This window comes from Pelodiscus sinensis, chromosome 3 (genome assembly GCF_052426305.1).
Source record: "Pelodiscus sinensis isolate ZL-2025 chromosome 3, ASM5242630v1, whole genome shotgun sequence".
NCBI lineage: Eukaryota > Metazoa > Chordata > Testudines > Trionychidae > Pelodiscus > Pelodiscus sinensis.
This window is the reverse complement of record NC_143054.1, coordinates 10697672-10714674: the sequence shown is the minus strand read 5'-3', so window position 1 is coordinate 10714674 and position 17003 is coordinate 10697672. Positions and strand designations below refer to the sequence as shown.

General features: G+C 43.1%; 1 protein-coding gene across 12 annotated transcripts in view; it reads right to left on the bottom strand.

The window, feature by feature from the left end:
• Positions 1–17003, bottom strand: part of PKHD1 (PKHD1 ciliary IPT domain containing fibrocystin/polyductin) — a 409604-nt gene that overhangs the window by 258569 nt on the left and 134032 nt on the right. For all 12 annotated transcript variants that reach the window (XR_012902469.2, XM_075923353.2, XM_075923339.2 and 9 more), the window contains one exon: positions 11270–11426. Coding sequence is in view for 11 of the 12 variants with exons in the window: in XM_075923353.2 (XP_075779468.2) it covers positions 11270–11426 (157 nt within the window). In the remaining variant the exon portion in view is untranslated. The remainder of the gene's footprint in view (positions 1–11269; positions 11427–17003) is intronic.

Sequence of the window (17003 nt, the reverse complement as noted above, 5' to 3'; positions counted from 1 at the left end):
AGGAATTTCCAGACTAGATTAGACCAATGAACCAGAGAAACATAGAAGTGTAGGATTGGAAGGGAGCTTGCTAGGTCATCTAGTCCAGTCTCCTGTGTTCATGGCAGGACAAACCACTAGCTGGTAGGTGTTGTCTAGCAGCTCTTAAAAACTTCCAATCAGAGAGAATCCATAATCTTCCTACTCAACTGTTTTCAAGTGTTTAAGCAGCCTGACAGGAAGTTTTTCATGTCCAACCTAAACCTCTGTAGTTTTAATATAACCCCTATGCTTCTTGTCCTGTCCTTAGTATCACTGAGAACAATTTATCCCCTTCATCTTTACAAAAATATTTTGGATGTGTCTACGCACTATTTCAAGTCATCCCTTGACCCTCATGCAACCAGGTTTACAGAGATGTCGAAATAGTGCACCCATCATTTCAAAAAATATTTTGAAATAACGGGCGCGTTTCTAAGACCTCGGTATCCCAAAATATCTGTGCTGTGTAGGCGTACCCTTTATGTACTTGAAACCTGTTATCACATTCCACCTCGGTCTTCTCTTCTCTAAATTAAACTAACCCAGTTTCTTTCAGTCTTTCCTCTTAGGTCATGATTTGTAGACCTTTAATCATTTGGTAGCTTTCCTATGGATTGTCTCTAATTTGTCTATATCTTACCGGAAATGTGTATCCAGAACTGGACACTATACTCCAACTGAGGCCTAAGCACCGCAGAGTAGAATAGAAGAATTATTTCTTGTGTCTTGCTTACAACTCCTGCTGATACATCCCATAGCAAATAACTAAGGTATCTCATACCACTTTAATGTATCTGTAGACATGAGATTTTAACAGCTAACACTGTGCCTGGGACCTTCTTCACTAGCTGGCTTTCCTTCTTCACTAGCTGCTCCAAACAATTTTCATGCTAAAAGTTATAAAGGTTAAGGCTCCAATGTATTGCAGTTTAGAACAATTCATCCTGCCCTTTCAGGAAAGAGACAACTTGTATGTGCATTTAAGGTGACAAACAAAACAAAATGAACACCCTGCCAGGAGATAAAAGTATGCACTGAACAGACTGACTCTAAAATTTAAGAGAAAAGATAAACCAATTATATTCATTACTGGAATATTAGGCTGACCTTTGACCACTTGACGCCTCTGTTCAGAGAAGGGGGATCAGTGATCTCCGGCCAATAGCTTAACAAGGACTATCTACTGCTAACCAAACTAAGCCACAGCCCCATGATGCTTTGCAGCCAGGCCAATGGCAAAATGGGAAAACAAGACTTGCATATTTAGCAGCATCCATTGGTAAATGCTGTGGGGGCAGCTCCCAGAGAAGGAAAAAAAATTGTGTCAAGATTTCTGGTGCTGACTTTTGCAAACAGACTGGGAAATCAGCTCTCACAAACAGAACTATTAACCAGGAATATAAATGGCTTTAGTGTTAACTACCAGAAAACAGATGCATTCAGCTCTCACAAGCAAAATATATTAATCAAAGCTAGGGAGTTGTTGCAGCTATAACTGTGATTAAAAGGGATATGTTTATGTAACCAGAATAAGACAGCCGCTAATACTGAATAAGTACAGTATGTGCTATTTAGAATGCTTTATTTTCATACTGAATTGTATAACCCTAAAACAGTTCTATAGTTAGATGCTGTAACCTTTTCATGACTCCATTGTGTAGGAGAGAATGACAAGTCTTGAGAAATATACTCAACCAACTAGCCTCTAGGTATTCATGCCACGCCTGGCTACTACAGTTCCTCTGTCTTTCAAATGTGTATGGAATCAGATAAAAAGTCTGTAGGGTTTACAGTGTTAGCCAGTATCATGTATAACAACATATGTATTGCATATTTTGTATAACTATACATTTTGTTCATATTAAGTTTTTTTCCCCAAATGATTTTTACATATGTTAAGCTGTTTAACCAAAGGGAGATATGAAATGCAGTAACTTCAGTGCTAGGTGCAGAGTTATTCCAGAGGGACAGGACTAGACAAACAAGTGTGTTGATTCTGTATGGAATCGGAGGGCACTTTAGGATATTACAAACACCAATATTGTAAGACTGCAATGAGTTATGCCAGATATACCGTATAAAGTATCTGCCAAATGTTATGATTTGCCAAGTATGATAATCTTGTTTATTTGTATCACATTTGTGCTATGACATATATAGATATAAATGTATGTCTGTATTTCAAACTTTTGCTATGCCTCTGGGTGACATCTCAAGACAGTTTGGCATTAACATTGCCTAGACTGATTGATGGCTCATTGAGGAACATCAACTGTACAAGGGTCAACAAGGACAAGTGCAGAGTTGTGCACTTAGGCCAGAAGAATCCCATACATGGTCATAGATAGGGACCTACTGGCTAAGTGGAAGTTCTACAGTAAAGGACGTGGGGATTACAGTGCATGAGAAGTCAACAGTGTACTCTTGTTGTCAAGAAGACTAATGGCATATGGGCTACAATAGTGGAAGCATTACCAGCAGACAGAGAGAAGTTACTATTCCCCTCTCTTGAGCACTGGTGAGGCTAGATCTGGTATACTGTATCCAGTTTTGGGACCTCCCATTACAGAAAGGATGTGGATAAATTAGAAAAGTCCAGCAGAGGGCAACAAAAGGTTTAGAAGGCTGAGGCACGTGACTTATGAGGAGAGGCTGAGGGATAGCAGCCTTCAACTATCTGAACGGGGCTGCAAAGAGGATGGAGAGAGGCTTTTCTCAATTGTGGCAAATGACAGAACAAGGAGTTCCAGTCGGCGGGGAGGGATCTAGGTTGGATATTAGGAAAAACTATTTCACTAGGAGGGTGGTAGAGCACTAGAAGGGAGTTACCTAGGGATGTGGTGGAATCTCCATGCTTAGAGGTTCTGAAGGCCAAGGTTGACAAAGCAGGGGGTTGGACAGATGATCCCCTGAGATAATCTTCTACAATACACTTTATGACTCAGCCAGGCATGTAGGGGCATGCCTATGAAAAGAGAAAATACAAGCTGCCAGCTGTCTGGCAACAGTCTATAAAAGGGAAGCTGCATTTTCTCCATTTTGTCCTTCCTTCCTGCTTTTTACCTCAGGTGGAACCTCTCTACAAATGAAGCTCTGAACAAAGGACTGAAAGTCCCATTCAAACTGCAGGTGTGTTCCAGAGGGGACTTTCAAGACAGTACTGCAAGGAACTTGATCTATGGACTTTAAAGTCTTTGTATGTATGTGACTGTTTTAGCATTGAACATCTCTATCTCTGTTTGAGGCAATATCCAAACCTCTACTGACCTGGCAACATGGCTGGCTCTTTGAAGTCACAAGGACATTTTGTATATGTAGGCGGGGTTTTTTAAATAATTTCTCACTCTTCTGGATCTACGTGCCGATTGAGAGCCAGAGGACTGGAATGCAATAACAGGGCTGTATGATTCCCTTGGGGAAGGAGGTGGTTCTTGATTTCCAGTGGGGGAATCAGAAGCAGAGTTTCTGACTGCTGGGGAGTTTAACTTCAATGTTACACACCAATCTTGATGGTATCTGCCCCCCTTTCTCAGCCTGCCTTTACCTTGGCATTTGCAGTGAGGGCTGTCCTAGACATGTTAGGTCACACCCTTTATAACAAGCTATAGCTGGTGCCGAATGTTGCTGACATTTTGCTGATTTCTGGAATGGTATGGTCAAAACAAGACAAGAAACTGGTAGCAATCTCTGTCCTGTTTACTGCAGGGTCTGTGAAAGCCTATCACAAACCAGCAGCCACCTGCTGTACAACAGCAAAAGATTAGAGGGATGAAAGCCACTGGTGTGATTAGAATCTGCTACATGTTGCACGGATGTTTTTCTTTAAAGCCAGAGCCTGGTGCTTAGGCTGTAAGTATTGAGAGAGCATGGGCCACACAGTAATCAGTCAGATCACCGCTAGGGCTAACGCCGAAATAAGCTACACAACTTCAGCTATGTCAATTGCGTAGCTTAAGTTGAAATAGCTTATTTTGGCTTTTGGCGCTGTCTACACAGCAGGAAGACCTAGGAATAGCACTCTTCCTCTGATTCCTCTTTCTCCTCATAAAAGGAGGGTCCCAGGAGTCGAAGTAAGCAGTCCTCCAGCTCAATATTATTTCAACATTATGTTAAAAGAACTGCTTGTAGTATAGACGCAGACTATGCTATTTCAGAATAATGTCAGTTTGGCTATGTCTAGACTGCAAAGAAAAGTCAGGAAAAGATACACAAATTTTGTAGTTGAAGCCAAATTTGGGAAAAAACCCTCCGCTTTCGGAACATCCCTTCTTCCTCATACAATGAGGAATACAAGGGTGCCGAAAGAACACGTCCGCTTTTTCAGGAACTGTTCCAAAAAAGTGGTGTGTTCCTTGGACATGGCATAGCTTTTCCGGGACACTTTTGGTATCCTGGAAAAGCTCTGCCTTGTAGACATAGCCTCATTCCGAAATAATACTGCTGTGTAGACGTACCCTTCCTGCAGATCATATACATGGACACTGCATATGGCTGAGCAGAACTGAACCCTAAGACTTTGTACTGTCAAAACTGCTGAGCCCCTACACTTATCACTGAAGTCAACAGAAGTGGAGTCCTTCTGAAAATCAGCCCAGGAGTCAAGACAATGAACTCCTGAGAGTAAAGAAACAACAGCTCAATACGAGTTAAAAGCAAAGACTGGCAAATATTTTGGCTCTGTCATTTTGAGGCATCTAATTGTAACCTATATCCACAATGACAAGCACCATGTCCATACTTTATGTTCTCTCTATTTTCATCCTCAGCAGCAGCTCTCCAAATCTACACTCTTTGCACTTTATTAGCTCAAAATAAATATACAGTGGTTAAAAAATAAAGTTCCTTTCCTTCTGGTAATGCCTGCCCCTTTTCTGAAAGCAGAGACTGTGCCCTTACATTGTTTGTTATGGCTGCACGAGAGAGCACAGAATGTCTTACAAAGAGACCGTGGGGTAAATTTATAAACATCAATCAACTATTCTTATGATGGCCTCCCTACCAATTCAAATAAATACAATTAAACTCCTAATCTCTTCTGTGCAGTTTAGATGGAGACTAAACACATCTCTTTTGAGAAACCTTCTGAGGCTATTTGATGTTTGGTGAGAACACAAAACCACCACTCATCTTGATTAACCCATCAATTAGCCTTCACCTCTAGGTCTGGGGAGATTTTTTTTTTTCCATCGTCTTTTTTTAAAAACAAAACTAAATCTCAGGCACCTCCCCTTTTCCCATAGTAGGGGGAAAAACAATAAACAACTATAAAACAAACCAGAAAAGAAGTTAGGGTCCACTAAGCTACTCCTCCACTCGGACCACCTACAGCACCAGAAGAATGATAAAGGGACTGCTTGGGGATAGAAGAATATTTCTGCTCTGAAGTCGTATGTGAAACAGAGAAAAACAAGAGTAAATAGGAGAGGAGGTGGAAATATGATAACTCTTCATTTCATAGAGAGTGTCTTTGGCATTCCAAATTGGATTGGACTAATCCAGTTTCCTGCCTCCAACAGATCCTTCTGAGTATACGTCTACATGCACGGTATCCCGAAATAGCTACCCCACATCGAAGCAAGCTGCCCATTATTTCAAAATATTTTTCTAAATAGAGGGCACGCTATTTCACCATCCCGGTGAACCTTGTTGTACAAAGGTTAAGGATGGGTCGAAATAACTCATTATTTCAAAATTTGGCACTGTGTAGACACACCAAATTTCAAAATAAACTATTTTAAATAGATTCGAAATAAGATACACAATTCGTGTAGTGCAAATTGCGTATCTTATTTCAAGTTCAGGGTGCTGTGTAAATGCACCCTGAGAAAGGTGCAAGCAACCCCAAAGTTGGAAGTGATGAGAAAACCTATTCACAGGGAAAGCTTTTTTTGATCCCTGTTAGTCAGAGGATGAATTATGCTTTGAAACATGAGGCTTTATATCCCTCCTAAAATGCTTGGCTGTTTTTAATCCTTACAGAATCATAGAACACTGGAAGTGGACGCAACCTCGAGAGGTTATCATTATCACTCGTGCAATGAGGTTTACTGGGATAATGAGATGGCACGCCCGTCATTTTGAAAAATATTTCAAAATAACAGGCAGCTTGTATAGAAGCGGGGTAGCTATTTTTGGATACCTCCGGTATCATGAAACAGCCATGCAGTGTAGACATACCCCAAGTCCAGTCCCCTGCCCTCACGGTAGGGATATTCTCATTGTCCATACACAGGGTGTTGAATTCAGTGCCTCTCTCTGATTAATATTTAGATTGTGGTAGCATTCTAAATGCTTTAGGAATTTCCCAATCACAGAGGAAGCGCCCACTGAGAAACCTGGTTTGCTCTGATATTATAAGTAATTGGCCTCACTAAGATTACTTTAAGAATTAAATATTCTATTAAAATAAATCCCTCAATAAAAACAAGTTTTGACGTAAGTGCTTGTAAATATAGATATAGGTTATAATTAGACAGTTCAAGAAAAAGGATGAAAGCAACTTCCACCACATCCAATTCAGCTTCCCTACACAAGCTGAATGAAATTGTAAATGTATTGGAAAGGAAAGAACAGGAGAACCCAGAGGCGGATTGAGCAGATGGGTTTCTTTATTGCAGGTACTCATTCCACCTAAAACACCAAACTGTTTGAGGTAATGTTTTAAGATAAGGTTTATCAATAATTTAAAGTGGCGCATGGAAAGGTATTCACACACACACAATTATATCCATTGCATCCCCTTAACTATGGTATGGATGCAAAATCCAGCGGAACACCCTTTGCCTAACGGAAAAACATCTGCTGCAGTTTGAAAGGTCACCCCCTCTCTTCTGCACACGGTGTGTATCCTACCATCAGTATGGGAGGAAGGAGTTTGCGTAACCCACACCCTAGTGTGGTTCACTGTCCCACATAGTGGCATTTAGACCACTTACAGCAAAAGCCATGAACAAGGGCGCTCTACAGCCTAAGCTGAGAAGCAGCTGGTTTTATAGCTCAGGCTGTAGAAGCTCCTACATTAAGTTCCAGAAGTCCTAGGTTTAAATCTGCCTGGTGGTGGTTGCATTTGCATCGTAGCCTTTGGCCTTATATGACCAATATCCTTAGTTCCTTTGACTTGTTACTCCCAGCTCCCTTCACATGTGTTTTTTATGATGACCCCAGCAGAACCCCCTGGGGAGGTGCTGAAGTCCACAAGTTATGCTATTGTCATTCATCCCTGACTCTGGATGCTCTCTTTCAGAAGATGTTTTTTTGGAAGATCTTTTCTGGAAAAGCATCTTCTGACAGAACCCTGCAGTCTAGACATCGCATTTTTCATGCACTATTCTGCCAGGAGTGAGGCAGCATCACAGACATTTGATCATGCCTCTGGTATGAGCCAAAGAAAGGGACAACCAAACAAAAAGACAGAGAGATTGGACCAATGCAATAATGATTGTAAGATACTATGGGAACGGGGTCCATAGACATTCGTAGGATAGGCCTAGAAGGACCCAAAAAAGCTTTCTTTTAGATAATTAGCAGCAGCGTCTCCTTTCAGAGACAGGCCTGCTCCCTGCCAGTGAGTGGAGGAAGGCAGGCTCATACTGCCTAAAATTTCATTCTGATCTCTGCTGGAGTCATACACAGTCCCTGTTAGTTGATTTGGAATAAGCATCCATTGATCTGATATAGTTCATCTTGGGAAGCCTTGGAGGAGTCTTGGCAGCTATCAAAGATGCAGAAAATCAATTTAGTTGGTAAACAAGAGCCCTAAGAGTCTAATATACATACTGCAATCCCAGCCAAAAGAGGAGTAGAAATAGATAATGCGCCCTATACTGAACCTCAGATAGGGATTTACATTTAAGGGAAAGCAGAAGAAAGGCCGTCCATTTGCTATAATTGTAAAAATCTCAATTTTCCCAGGAAAATGTTTGTTCTACAAGTTGAATGCCATTGAAAAACACTGAGTTCTTGTTGAAAAAAAAAAGAAAAGAAAATATATTTCTCTCCTTTCTTCCAAGTCAGGTGGAAATTTATGATTCGTTGACTATAATTAATCCAGCCTTGATGCACATTGTTGTAACAACCTAGAGATCGCATCAAACAGCAATAAAGACAAACAGGACTGCCTTCCCCTTCAGTCTCTTTAAAACTCAATTAAAATATACATTGGATTCAACTTCTCATTAGCTGGTACTATTTGTACATCCCATGTTCTTACTTTAATTAAAAAACATGCTTATTGCAATACTGCTAGAATCACTTTTACGGTATTTTAATTGTAATGTCTCTGTCTGATTAAAAAAAGAAAATATGAACTAGAAACTGCCTGCAACTAGTATCATGATGCACAGTCCAAAAGGACTGAGAAACACAAAAAGTGGGTTCAGATAAACAAGCATCACAGCCAGTCTATAAATAAGGGAAATAATACTGTGTAGGGGGTCTGCAAAAGGTGGCTGGATAACACAGAAAACTTGACAAAGACAAAAAAAAATGTTACTTCAAGGGTACCAGTTCAAACTCAACCCATAGAATCATAGGGTTGGAAGAGACATCAGGAGTCATTGAGTCCAACCCCCTGATCAAAACAGGAGCAAAAATCTTCCCAGCCAGGGCTTTGTCAATCCAGAACCAAAAAACCTCTAGGGATGGAGATTCCACCACCTCCCTCCTAGAGAGATAGCTTTTCCTAATATCCCACCTAGACCTCCTCCACTGCAACTTGAGATCATTGAGCTCCACAGCATCGATCTCCCGGTAAGTGGAGACAAGCCTTGATTGCATAACATGAGCAGAAAACAGATCTAGAGTCAGTCATGTCTCCACTCTACCCATTCTCACCCTCTGTACATCCCACAACCTGGCGTTTGAACTGTGCAATACCATGCAGCCGTGTTCCACTCACACCGGTGTGGATAACGTTCCTGGTAACTCATAGCATCATGGTGTGAGGAAGGAGAAGGCAGAGACAGACACTCCTCTCCCGATCCCATATCCTATTCTTTTGCTGCCTTCTACCTCCTGGTCCTCACTCTGGCCAATGAGGCAATGACACATGAAACCACGTCTCCATTCATATCCTGAAACCAGGGATATGTATCAGAGGCAGAAGGACGGTGAGAGAGGGGAGCAGGCAGCTCTGTGGGAGCTGCCTCCCGCTCCCCCCTATATAAACACTGAATTTTTCAGCGGTTACACATTTACATGAATACACACATTTTAACATCCCTAAGTCATACACTGACTAATGAAAGCATGTGGACTAGGGGGATGCACTGGATATGGTGTACTTAGATTTTCAGAAAGCCTTTGAAAAAGTCTTTCACCAAAGGCTCTTCAGTAAGTTGTCATGAGATAAGATGGAAGGCCCTCTCATGGACTATACTGGATTAAAAGATCTCATAGGGGTAGCTGCATTAGTCTGTAACTTTAAAAACAACAAATAGTCCTCTTGCACCTTAGGGTACGTCTACACTGCATCCCTAGTTCGGAGTAGGGATGCAAATGGAGACAACCAAAGTAGTTAATGAAGCGGGGATTTAATTATCCCGCGCTTCATTAACATGATCTCACTGGCACGCTAGTTTGAATCACTGCTGATTGGAACCAGGAAGTGAGCGCCGGGACGCGTTAGTTCAGACTAAAGCCCTTAGTCCGAACTAACGTTACTCCTCAAAAAAGGAGTCCTATTCAACATATTCATAAATGATCTAAAGAAAGGGGTAAACAGTGAGGTGGCAAAATTTGCAGATGATACTAAACTGCTCAAGATACTTAAGAACAAAGCAGACTGTGAAGAGCTTCAAAAGGATCTCACAAAACCAGGTGATTGGGCAACAAAATGTCAAATTAATGTTAATGTTGATAAATGCAAAGTAACTCATATTGGACAACATAATCCCAACTATATGTAGAAAATGGTGGGGACTAAATTAGCTATAACCACTCAAGAGAAAGAGAGAGATCTTGGAGTCATTGTGAATAGTTCTCTGAAAACATTCACTCAGTGTGCAGCAGTAGTCAAAAAAGAAAACAGAATATTAGGAATCATTTAAAAAGGAATAGAGAATAAGACAGAAAATATCTTATTGCCTCTATATAAATCCATGATATGCCCATACCTTGAATATGGTGTACAGATGTGGTCACCTAATCTCAAAAAAGATATCGTAGCATTGCAAAAAGTTCAGAAAAGGGCAAGAAAAATGATTAGGGGTTTGGAACAGGTCCCATATGAAGAGAGATAAAAAAGACCAGGACTTTTCAGAATAGAAAAGAGAAAACTAAGGGGGGATATGATAGAGGTCTATAAAACTATGACTGGTGTGGAGAAAGTAAATAAGGTAAAGTTACTTATTTGTTCCCAAAACATAAGAACTAGGGATCCCCAAATGAAATTAATAGGTAGCATGTTTAAAACAAACAAAAGGAAGTACTTCTTCATGCAATGCACAGTCAACCTGTGGAACTCCTTGCCAGAGGATGTTGTGAAGGCCAGGCTTTTAATAGGGTTAAAAAAAGCTAGAAAAGTTCATGGAGCACAGGTCCATCAACGGCCATTAGCCAGGATGGGCAGGAATGGTATTGCTAGCATCTGTTTGTCAGAAACTAGGAATTGGCAACAAGGGTGGGAGTGCTTGATGATTCCCTGTTCTATTCATTCCTTCTGGGGCCATTGTCAGCTGACAGGATACTGGGCTAGATAGACCTTTGGTCTGCCCCAACGTGGCCATTCTTCTGAATTTGACGTGGGATGTATAAGTACTGCAGACCTGAAGTGCTCTCTGTTAATTGTGCCGTTGTAGTTACACAGGACCTACGGAGTGCTACAATCTTGGCTTCTTTATTACATGCTGTAACTGTAGCCTGTAATTCTACAACAACATCATTAGCTCTGTAACAGCTTTTGCAATACCCTGGCATCAAAGATACCCCACAAGACACAGTTGATTATTGTTACCAGTACCACTATTATCCCTCATCACCGTGCAGAAGAGCAGTGCTTTCAGCCGTCAGGAATAAAAGCATTCCTACTCAGATTGTCATTATGCCTCAAACGGCATAAACGATGCCTTCTGCATACATAATAATTAAACTGATCCTCCCTCCCATCCCCACTATGTTTACCAAACACTGACACTCTGTCTCTTAGGCTCCTGCCTGACCAGGTGCCTTACATAATATATTTGAAGGGGGGAGGGGAAAGAATGAAATTCTACAGCCTGAAAGAAAGAAACAAACAAAAACCTCCTCAGACCTTTGACATGCAGAAAGTTGAGGATGCCAGTGGTGGTATCCACCAGCAAGGTCTGGCCTCTTTCTACCGTGACATTATCGCCATCTTGTGGCAGGTGCCCATCAAGCCAGCTGGAGTTTTTGGACCATCGTCCACAGAATTGGAGAGGAAGGCGCTTCTGAAAAAGAAAATAAGGGTCTTAAAATTAAACTTTTGGATTAAAAAATTCCTAACTGGAAAGAACTTTCAAACAAATGTTAAGTGTGGTCATGCAGGTCCTGATACTAACCTCCTGGTGTGGCCAAGCATGGAGGCACATGCCTGATGACGACAAGGGAGAATGGACCCAAGTTTTATCTGGCATAGCCTAAGTGAAGTTCATTTTCTTTGGCAATGTTTCTTCTTCTAGACTACTTGGGCAGTATGTCTTTCCCCCCAATATTCAACCCACTCCCCCTTATATATAGCAACAGGGAGAGGCAGGAATCCAAGTATTTTGGTGTATGTTTTCTTCTTTAAAACCAGAATTGTATTTAATCCCAGTACAATGATGATCTTCCCCCCACCCCTCCAATAGTGGGAATTAAAATGTTCTGCCGGAGAAGTGTTAGTTTGCTTTGAAGAACTGGGAGCATTTTTCAAAAGCATTGCTGCCCATTATCCTGGTTATTAGGATATTCTCTATTCCAATCCCTTTTCCCGCCTCTCTGCTTGTTGGATATTTTGATTGCCTTCCCCTCGATGTCTCACCTATTATTACTGAGAGAAGCATGGGAAGAAAAAGAATCCTGATTAATTGCCAAACAGCAGGCAAATAGCTTAGATGAGCACCAAGAGTGAAACAGACCCTGCCTCTTATCCTCCCTCCCTCAATTCTGAACTTCCTTTGCATTGAAGGTTTGGCTGATTTCAGGATCATGGGTACACATACCCCATCATGAAACAGATTCCTGGAGTCAGACCTGCAGGAACAGAACACAGCACTCAACTGGTTCGGGGAAGGGCAATTAGCGTTGCAATTTTCACAGTTCTCTTTGGATTATGATTACCACAAGCAGCAAGGAAACGGACTAACTTCCTGACAGACGCAATCCCTTGGAGATAAATGCTGATGCCCATACAAGTTCTCCAGCCTTCTCCTATGCTGCCCTCTAAGGGCACGTCTACACAGCAGGGCAAAAGTCAAATTAAGCTACGCAATGTTAGCTACGTCAATTGCATAGCTGAAGTTGAAATTGCTTAATTTGGCTTTTGGTGCTGTCTACACAGTAGGAAGTCGAAAGAAGAACGCTCTTCTTTCGACTCCCCCTACTCATATAAAATGAGGGTTACCATGAGTCAGAGTAAGAAGTCCTCCAGCTCAACATTATTTTGAAATAAAGGTTTGAAGTGTAGATGTTCACTATGTTATTTTACATAAGAACGTAAGAACGGCCGTACTGGGTCTGACCAAAGGTCCATCTAGCCCAGTAGCCTGTCTGCCGACAGTGGCCAACACACGGTGCCCCAGAAAGGGTGGACCGAAGACAATGATAATGATCAAGCAATTTGTCTTCTGCCATCCTTCTCCAGCCTCTGACTAACAGAGTCCAGGGACACCATTTCTATCCCCTGGCAACTAGCCTTTTATGGACCTAACCTCCATGAAATTATCTAGCTTCTCTTTAAACTCTGTTATAGTCCTAATAACTTCAGTTATTCCAAAATAACGTTGCTGTGTAGATGTACCCTAATAGAGCAGAATCTGTTCCAAGGAACTTGTAGACAGATTGCAACCTTAACAGATTCTTAAAACTACTACTCTCTCTCCTCCTTCACAGCCCCTCTTTCAAATCCACTTCTGCCATGATGCCTATGAGAAACCAGGGAACCACTAAAAGATAACTCAAGGGGCAGTCAGACATGTATAAGCATGAGAGAACACAGCTAGATTTTTTTGTGTCTACTTGTGGTGCACATTCACACATGCCTTGGTGAACTTTATTATAATCCTATTCTCTTATGCTCAGCATCCAATAACACCTTGCATTATCTGAAGTAAGCACATAAGATCAGGACAGATGATTATTTTATCGTAGCAATAAGCAGGGAGTTATACTACCCGGCCAATACTGGAATATCCCAAAGAAAGAGAACAAGACCTATGATTGTTTTGACCTAGTACAAACCTAGGAGATGCTTTCATACCCTTTTCATACCTGGAATGCATGTGTTCAGAACAAAGAGATGAGAGGTACAGCATGGCACCAGAAAAACAAGGTAAAACGCTGATTGGTAAAAAAAAAGCCTAGTTTCTGATTATATATACTGGACCTTTTACTTGCAACCAGGTAAGGTATAAAAAGATTGCTTTTGACATGTAACTCTGGGAATATACATACTGCATAAGGCAAATGCAGCAATGCTGCATAAGACAGCTTCCCAGTAACTGGTGTAATAGGGTATATGTCTACACTACCCTCCTAGTTCGAACTAGGAGGGTAATGTAGGCATACCACACTTGCAAATGAAGCCCGGGATTTGAATTTCCCGGGCTTCATTTGCATAAGCGGGGAGCCGCCATTTTTAAATCCCCGCTGGGGCTCGAACTAGGTAGTTTGAACTAGGCTTCCTATTCCGAACTACCGGTACACCTCGTTCCACGAGCCTAGTTCGAACTACCTAGTTCGAGCCCCGTGTAGCCGCGCTGCACGGGGTTCGGACCAGCAGGGATTTAAAAATGACGGCTCCCCGCTTATGCAAATGAAGCCCGGGAAATTCAAATCCCGGGCTTCATTTGCAAGTGCGGTATGCCTACATTACCCCGCTAGTTCGAACTAGCGGGGTAGTGTAGACATACCCATATAGAATAGTGATAGAAATGTAGCCGTGTTAGTCTGGTGTAGCTGAAACAAAATACAGGACTATGTAGCACTTTAAAGACTAACAAGATTGTTTATTAGATGATGAGCTTTCGTGGGCCAGACCCACTTCCTCAGATCAAATAGTGGAAGAAAATAGTCACAGCCATATATACCAAAGAATACAATTAAAAAAAAATGAACACATATGAAAAGGACAAATCACATTTCAGAACAGAAGGGGAATGCAGGGGCGGGGGGAAAGGAAGTTGAATGCCTGTGAGTTATTGATATTAGAGGTGGGGAAGGGTAGATGTCTATGAGTTAATAGTATTAGAGGTGATAATTGGGGAAGCTATCTTTGTAATGGGTGAGATAGCTGGGGTCTTTGTTCAGCCCCCCGCGGTTTCCTACACTACATTATTATTGGCTTTTAGCAACTAATGTCAGTCATGTTTATTATTTGGTCTCTTGTATATATTTCATTTCATCATGAACTAAAGTGTGGTCAAGAAATTGACTATACAATTGTCAACACCAGATACCACTATTTATTTACAATAGTGCTAATTATGTGCTGTTGCTTTCTACACATTCACAGAAATCATAAGGATGTTGGACTGGAAGTGATTTCAGTAAGTCATCTAGTCCAGCCTCTGCCATCAAAAGCAGGACTGAGTACTAGCTAGACCAAGCTTCAGCAACCTTTTCAAACCAAAGAGCCAAACTACATCAAAATTCAGAACAAGTGGTCAACAGAGGACCAGTATAAGAATGCCCATTTTCAGGGCTCGACAAATAATACAATCTACTCGCCCGTGGCGAGTAGATTGCAACCCGGAAGAGCCGGGTTCGGGCGATCTGCACGTGCGCAGATCGCTGGACAGCGCGGCTGGCGAGCGGGACTCGCCATGGTTCAGCGAGCCCTGCCCATTTTCATGACTGAAAATATACAAAGTAATATTATTGATAATTGATATGATTAATAATAATAGCATAAATGAAATATTGTACTCACAGACTTTATTTAATGGAACTTCTGCTGCTGCTGGGGATTTGTAGATGTGGGGGTGCAGGAATCAGGGTTGGAGTGCATGAGGGGCTCAAGGAGGAGGCTGGGGTGTACGGGAGGGGCAGGGCAGGATGCTGGGGGTGGAAAGTAGAATTGATGGGGGAGGCCCTGGGGCTGGATTATCTTACCTGGCCAGGGCTCAGCTGCTGCACTCGTGCAGCAGCGGCTGGACAAGGGGCCAGGCCAAGATCTCCACAGGCAGACCATGGTCTCCCCTCAGTGCCACAGCAGAAGGAGGCCGCTGCCAGCCCTTCCTGCAGCCAGGTGGGGGCCAGACTGCAACAGGATGCTGTAGCCAGATGGGAGCTGGGCCCTAATTGGGGCCTTGTTGGCCAGGCTGCCGCAGCTGGAGCCCAAGCTGGACTACCACAGCCAGGCTGTTGCAGCAATCACAGGGCCACTGTGGCTGGGCCGTGGGATCTGCCCCAGGAGCATAACATCTGGGGATAGACTGCGGCATCTACCACCACCAGCCCTCTCACTATCCCAGCTAGGAGCATGCCCACGTCCCCCACAGCACGCCCTCAGCCATCCCTTTAAACAAGCAGAGTGCCCCAGCCTGTCTGTTTTAAGCAGTGGTTCTCATGCTTTTTGGCCACCCGGCTTAATGCAAACCTTTCCACAGACCACCAGCTCCCGAGCCATTTTGCTAGTGCTGCAGCTAGGGAGAACGATTTAATTTAACCAGCAAGAAAGGAAATATTCAAAATCATTAAACAGATTTAGCACTTCAACGTTCTCATGTTAGTTTACCAATCTTCATTTTAAATTAAGTAAAATATTATGTCCAACACAAAAGGTTTCAACGTGATCTTTACTTATGGCAGGGGTGGGGACCCTGATTTGGGTCAGAGGCCACTGACCCACAGAAAATTAAGTCAGGGACTACACAAGTGAGAAGCAAAAAATCTCCTCCACAAATCCCCGACCCTCACTCAGGTGGCCCAACGGAGGTGGCTCCAGCCCCATGGTGGGAGGATCAGGGAGTACTGAGGTTCAAGGCCTCAGGCCAGATTAACTCTTCTGGGGTTCCAGGGTTAGTGGATTTTGTGGACCCCTGTAGGCTCTGGGATGGGGCCAGATATGAGGGGTTCAGTGTGTGGGACAGAGCTGCCAGTGAGTGGGATCGCGATGGAGGTGCAGGATCTGGGCGGGAAGTGGGGTGCAGAATGGTAGTTGGGTGTCTGGCCATGGGGGAGAGGACAGAAACAAGGAAGGGTGCAAGAGCAGGCTGGGGGTGGGGTATCCAACCAGAGAAGACGCAGGAATACACTGGTGGTAGGTGTCTGGCCAGTGGGGAAGGTGCAGGAGCAGCCTTGGGGTGCGGAGTCTTGGTGGGGGGTGTGTGCAAGAGGAGTTTGGGCTATGGGGCCTGGGCATGAGGGGCTGGGAGGCACTTACTTGCTTTTGCGCCCCACGGCGCTTCCAGCACCATGTCCCAGGCACGCCCTTCCGCTGCCCCATTAGCCAGATTCTGGACAGTGGAGCAGCAGGGAAAGCCTCCAGGCAGCTCATCTGTGTGCTGCTGTTCCCCCAGCCATATTTGGCTCTGTACTGAGCCATATTTGCCTTGTGAGCCATAGGTTGCCAACCCCTGATGTAGAACATCCCTCACAGGTGTTTGTCTGATCTGTTCTTAAAATCCTCCCATGAAGGAGATTCCAAAGACTCCCTGGGTAATTTCTTCCAGCCTCCCCTTCTCCCCCGACCCAGGTTGCCACTTCCCTCCACTCACAGCCTGCTCGCAGGTAATGGTTAACCATTACCCAGTAAGCGTCACCTGTTAAGCTGATCAAAGACGACCAACAACTTAAAAGACACTATAGTAAACAGCAATCATGAG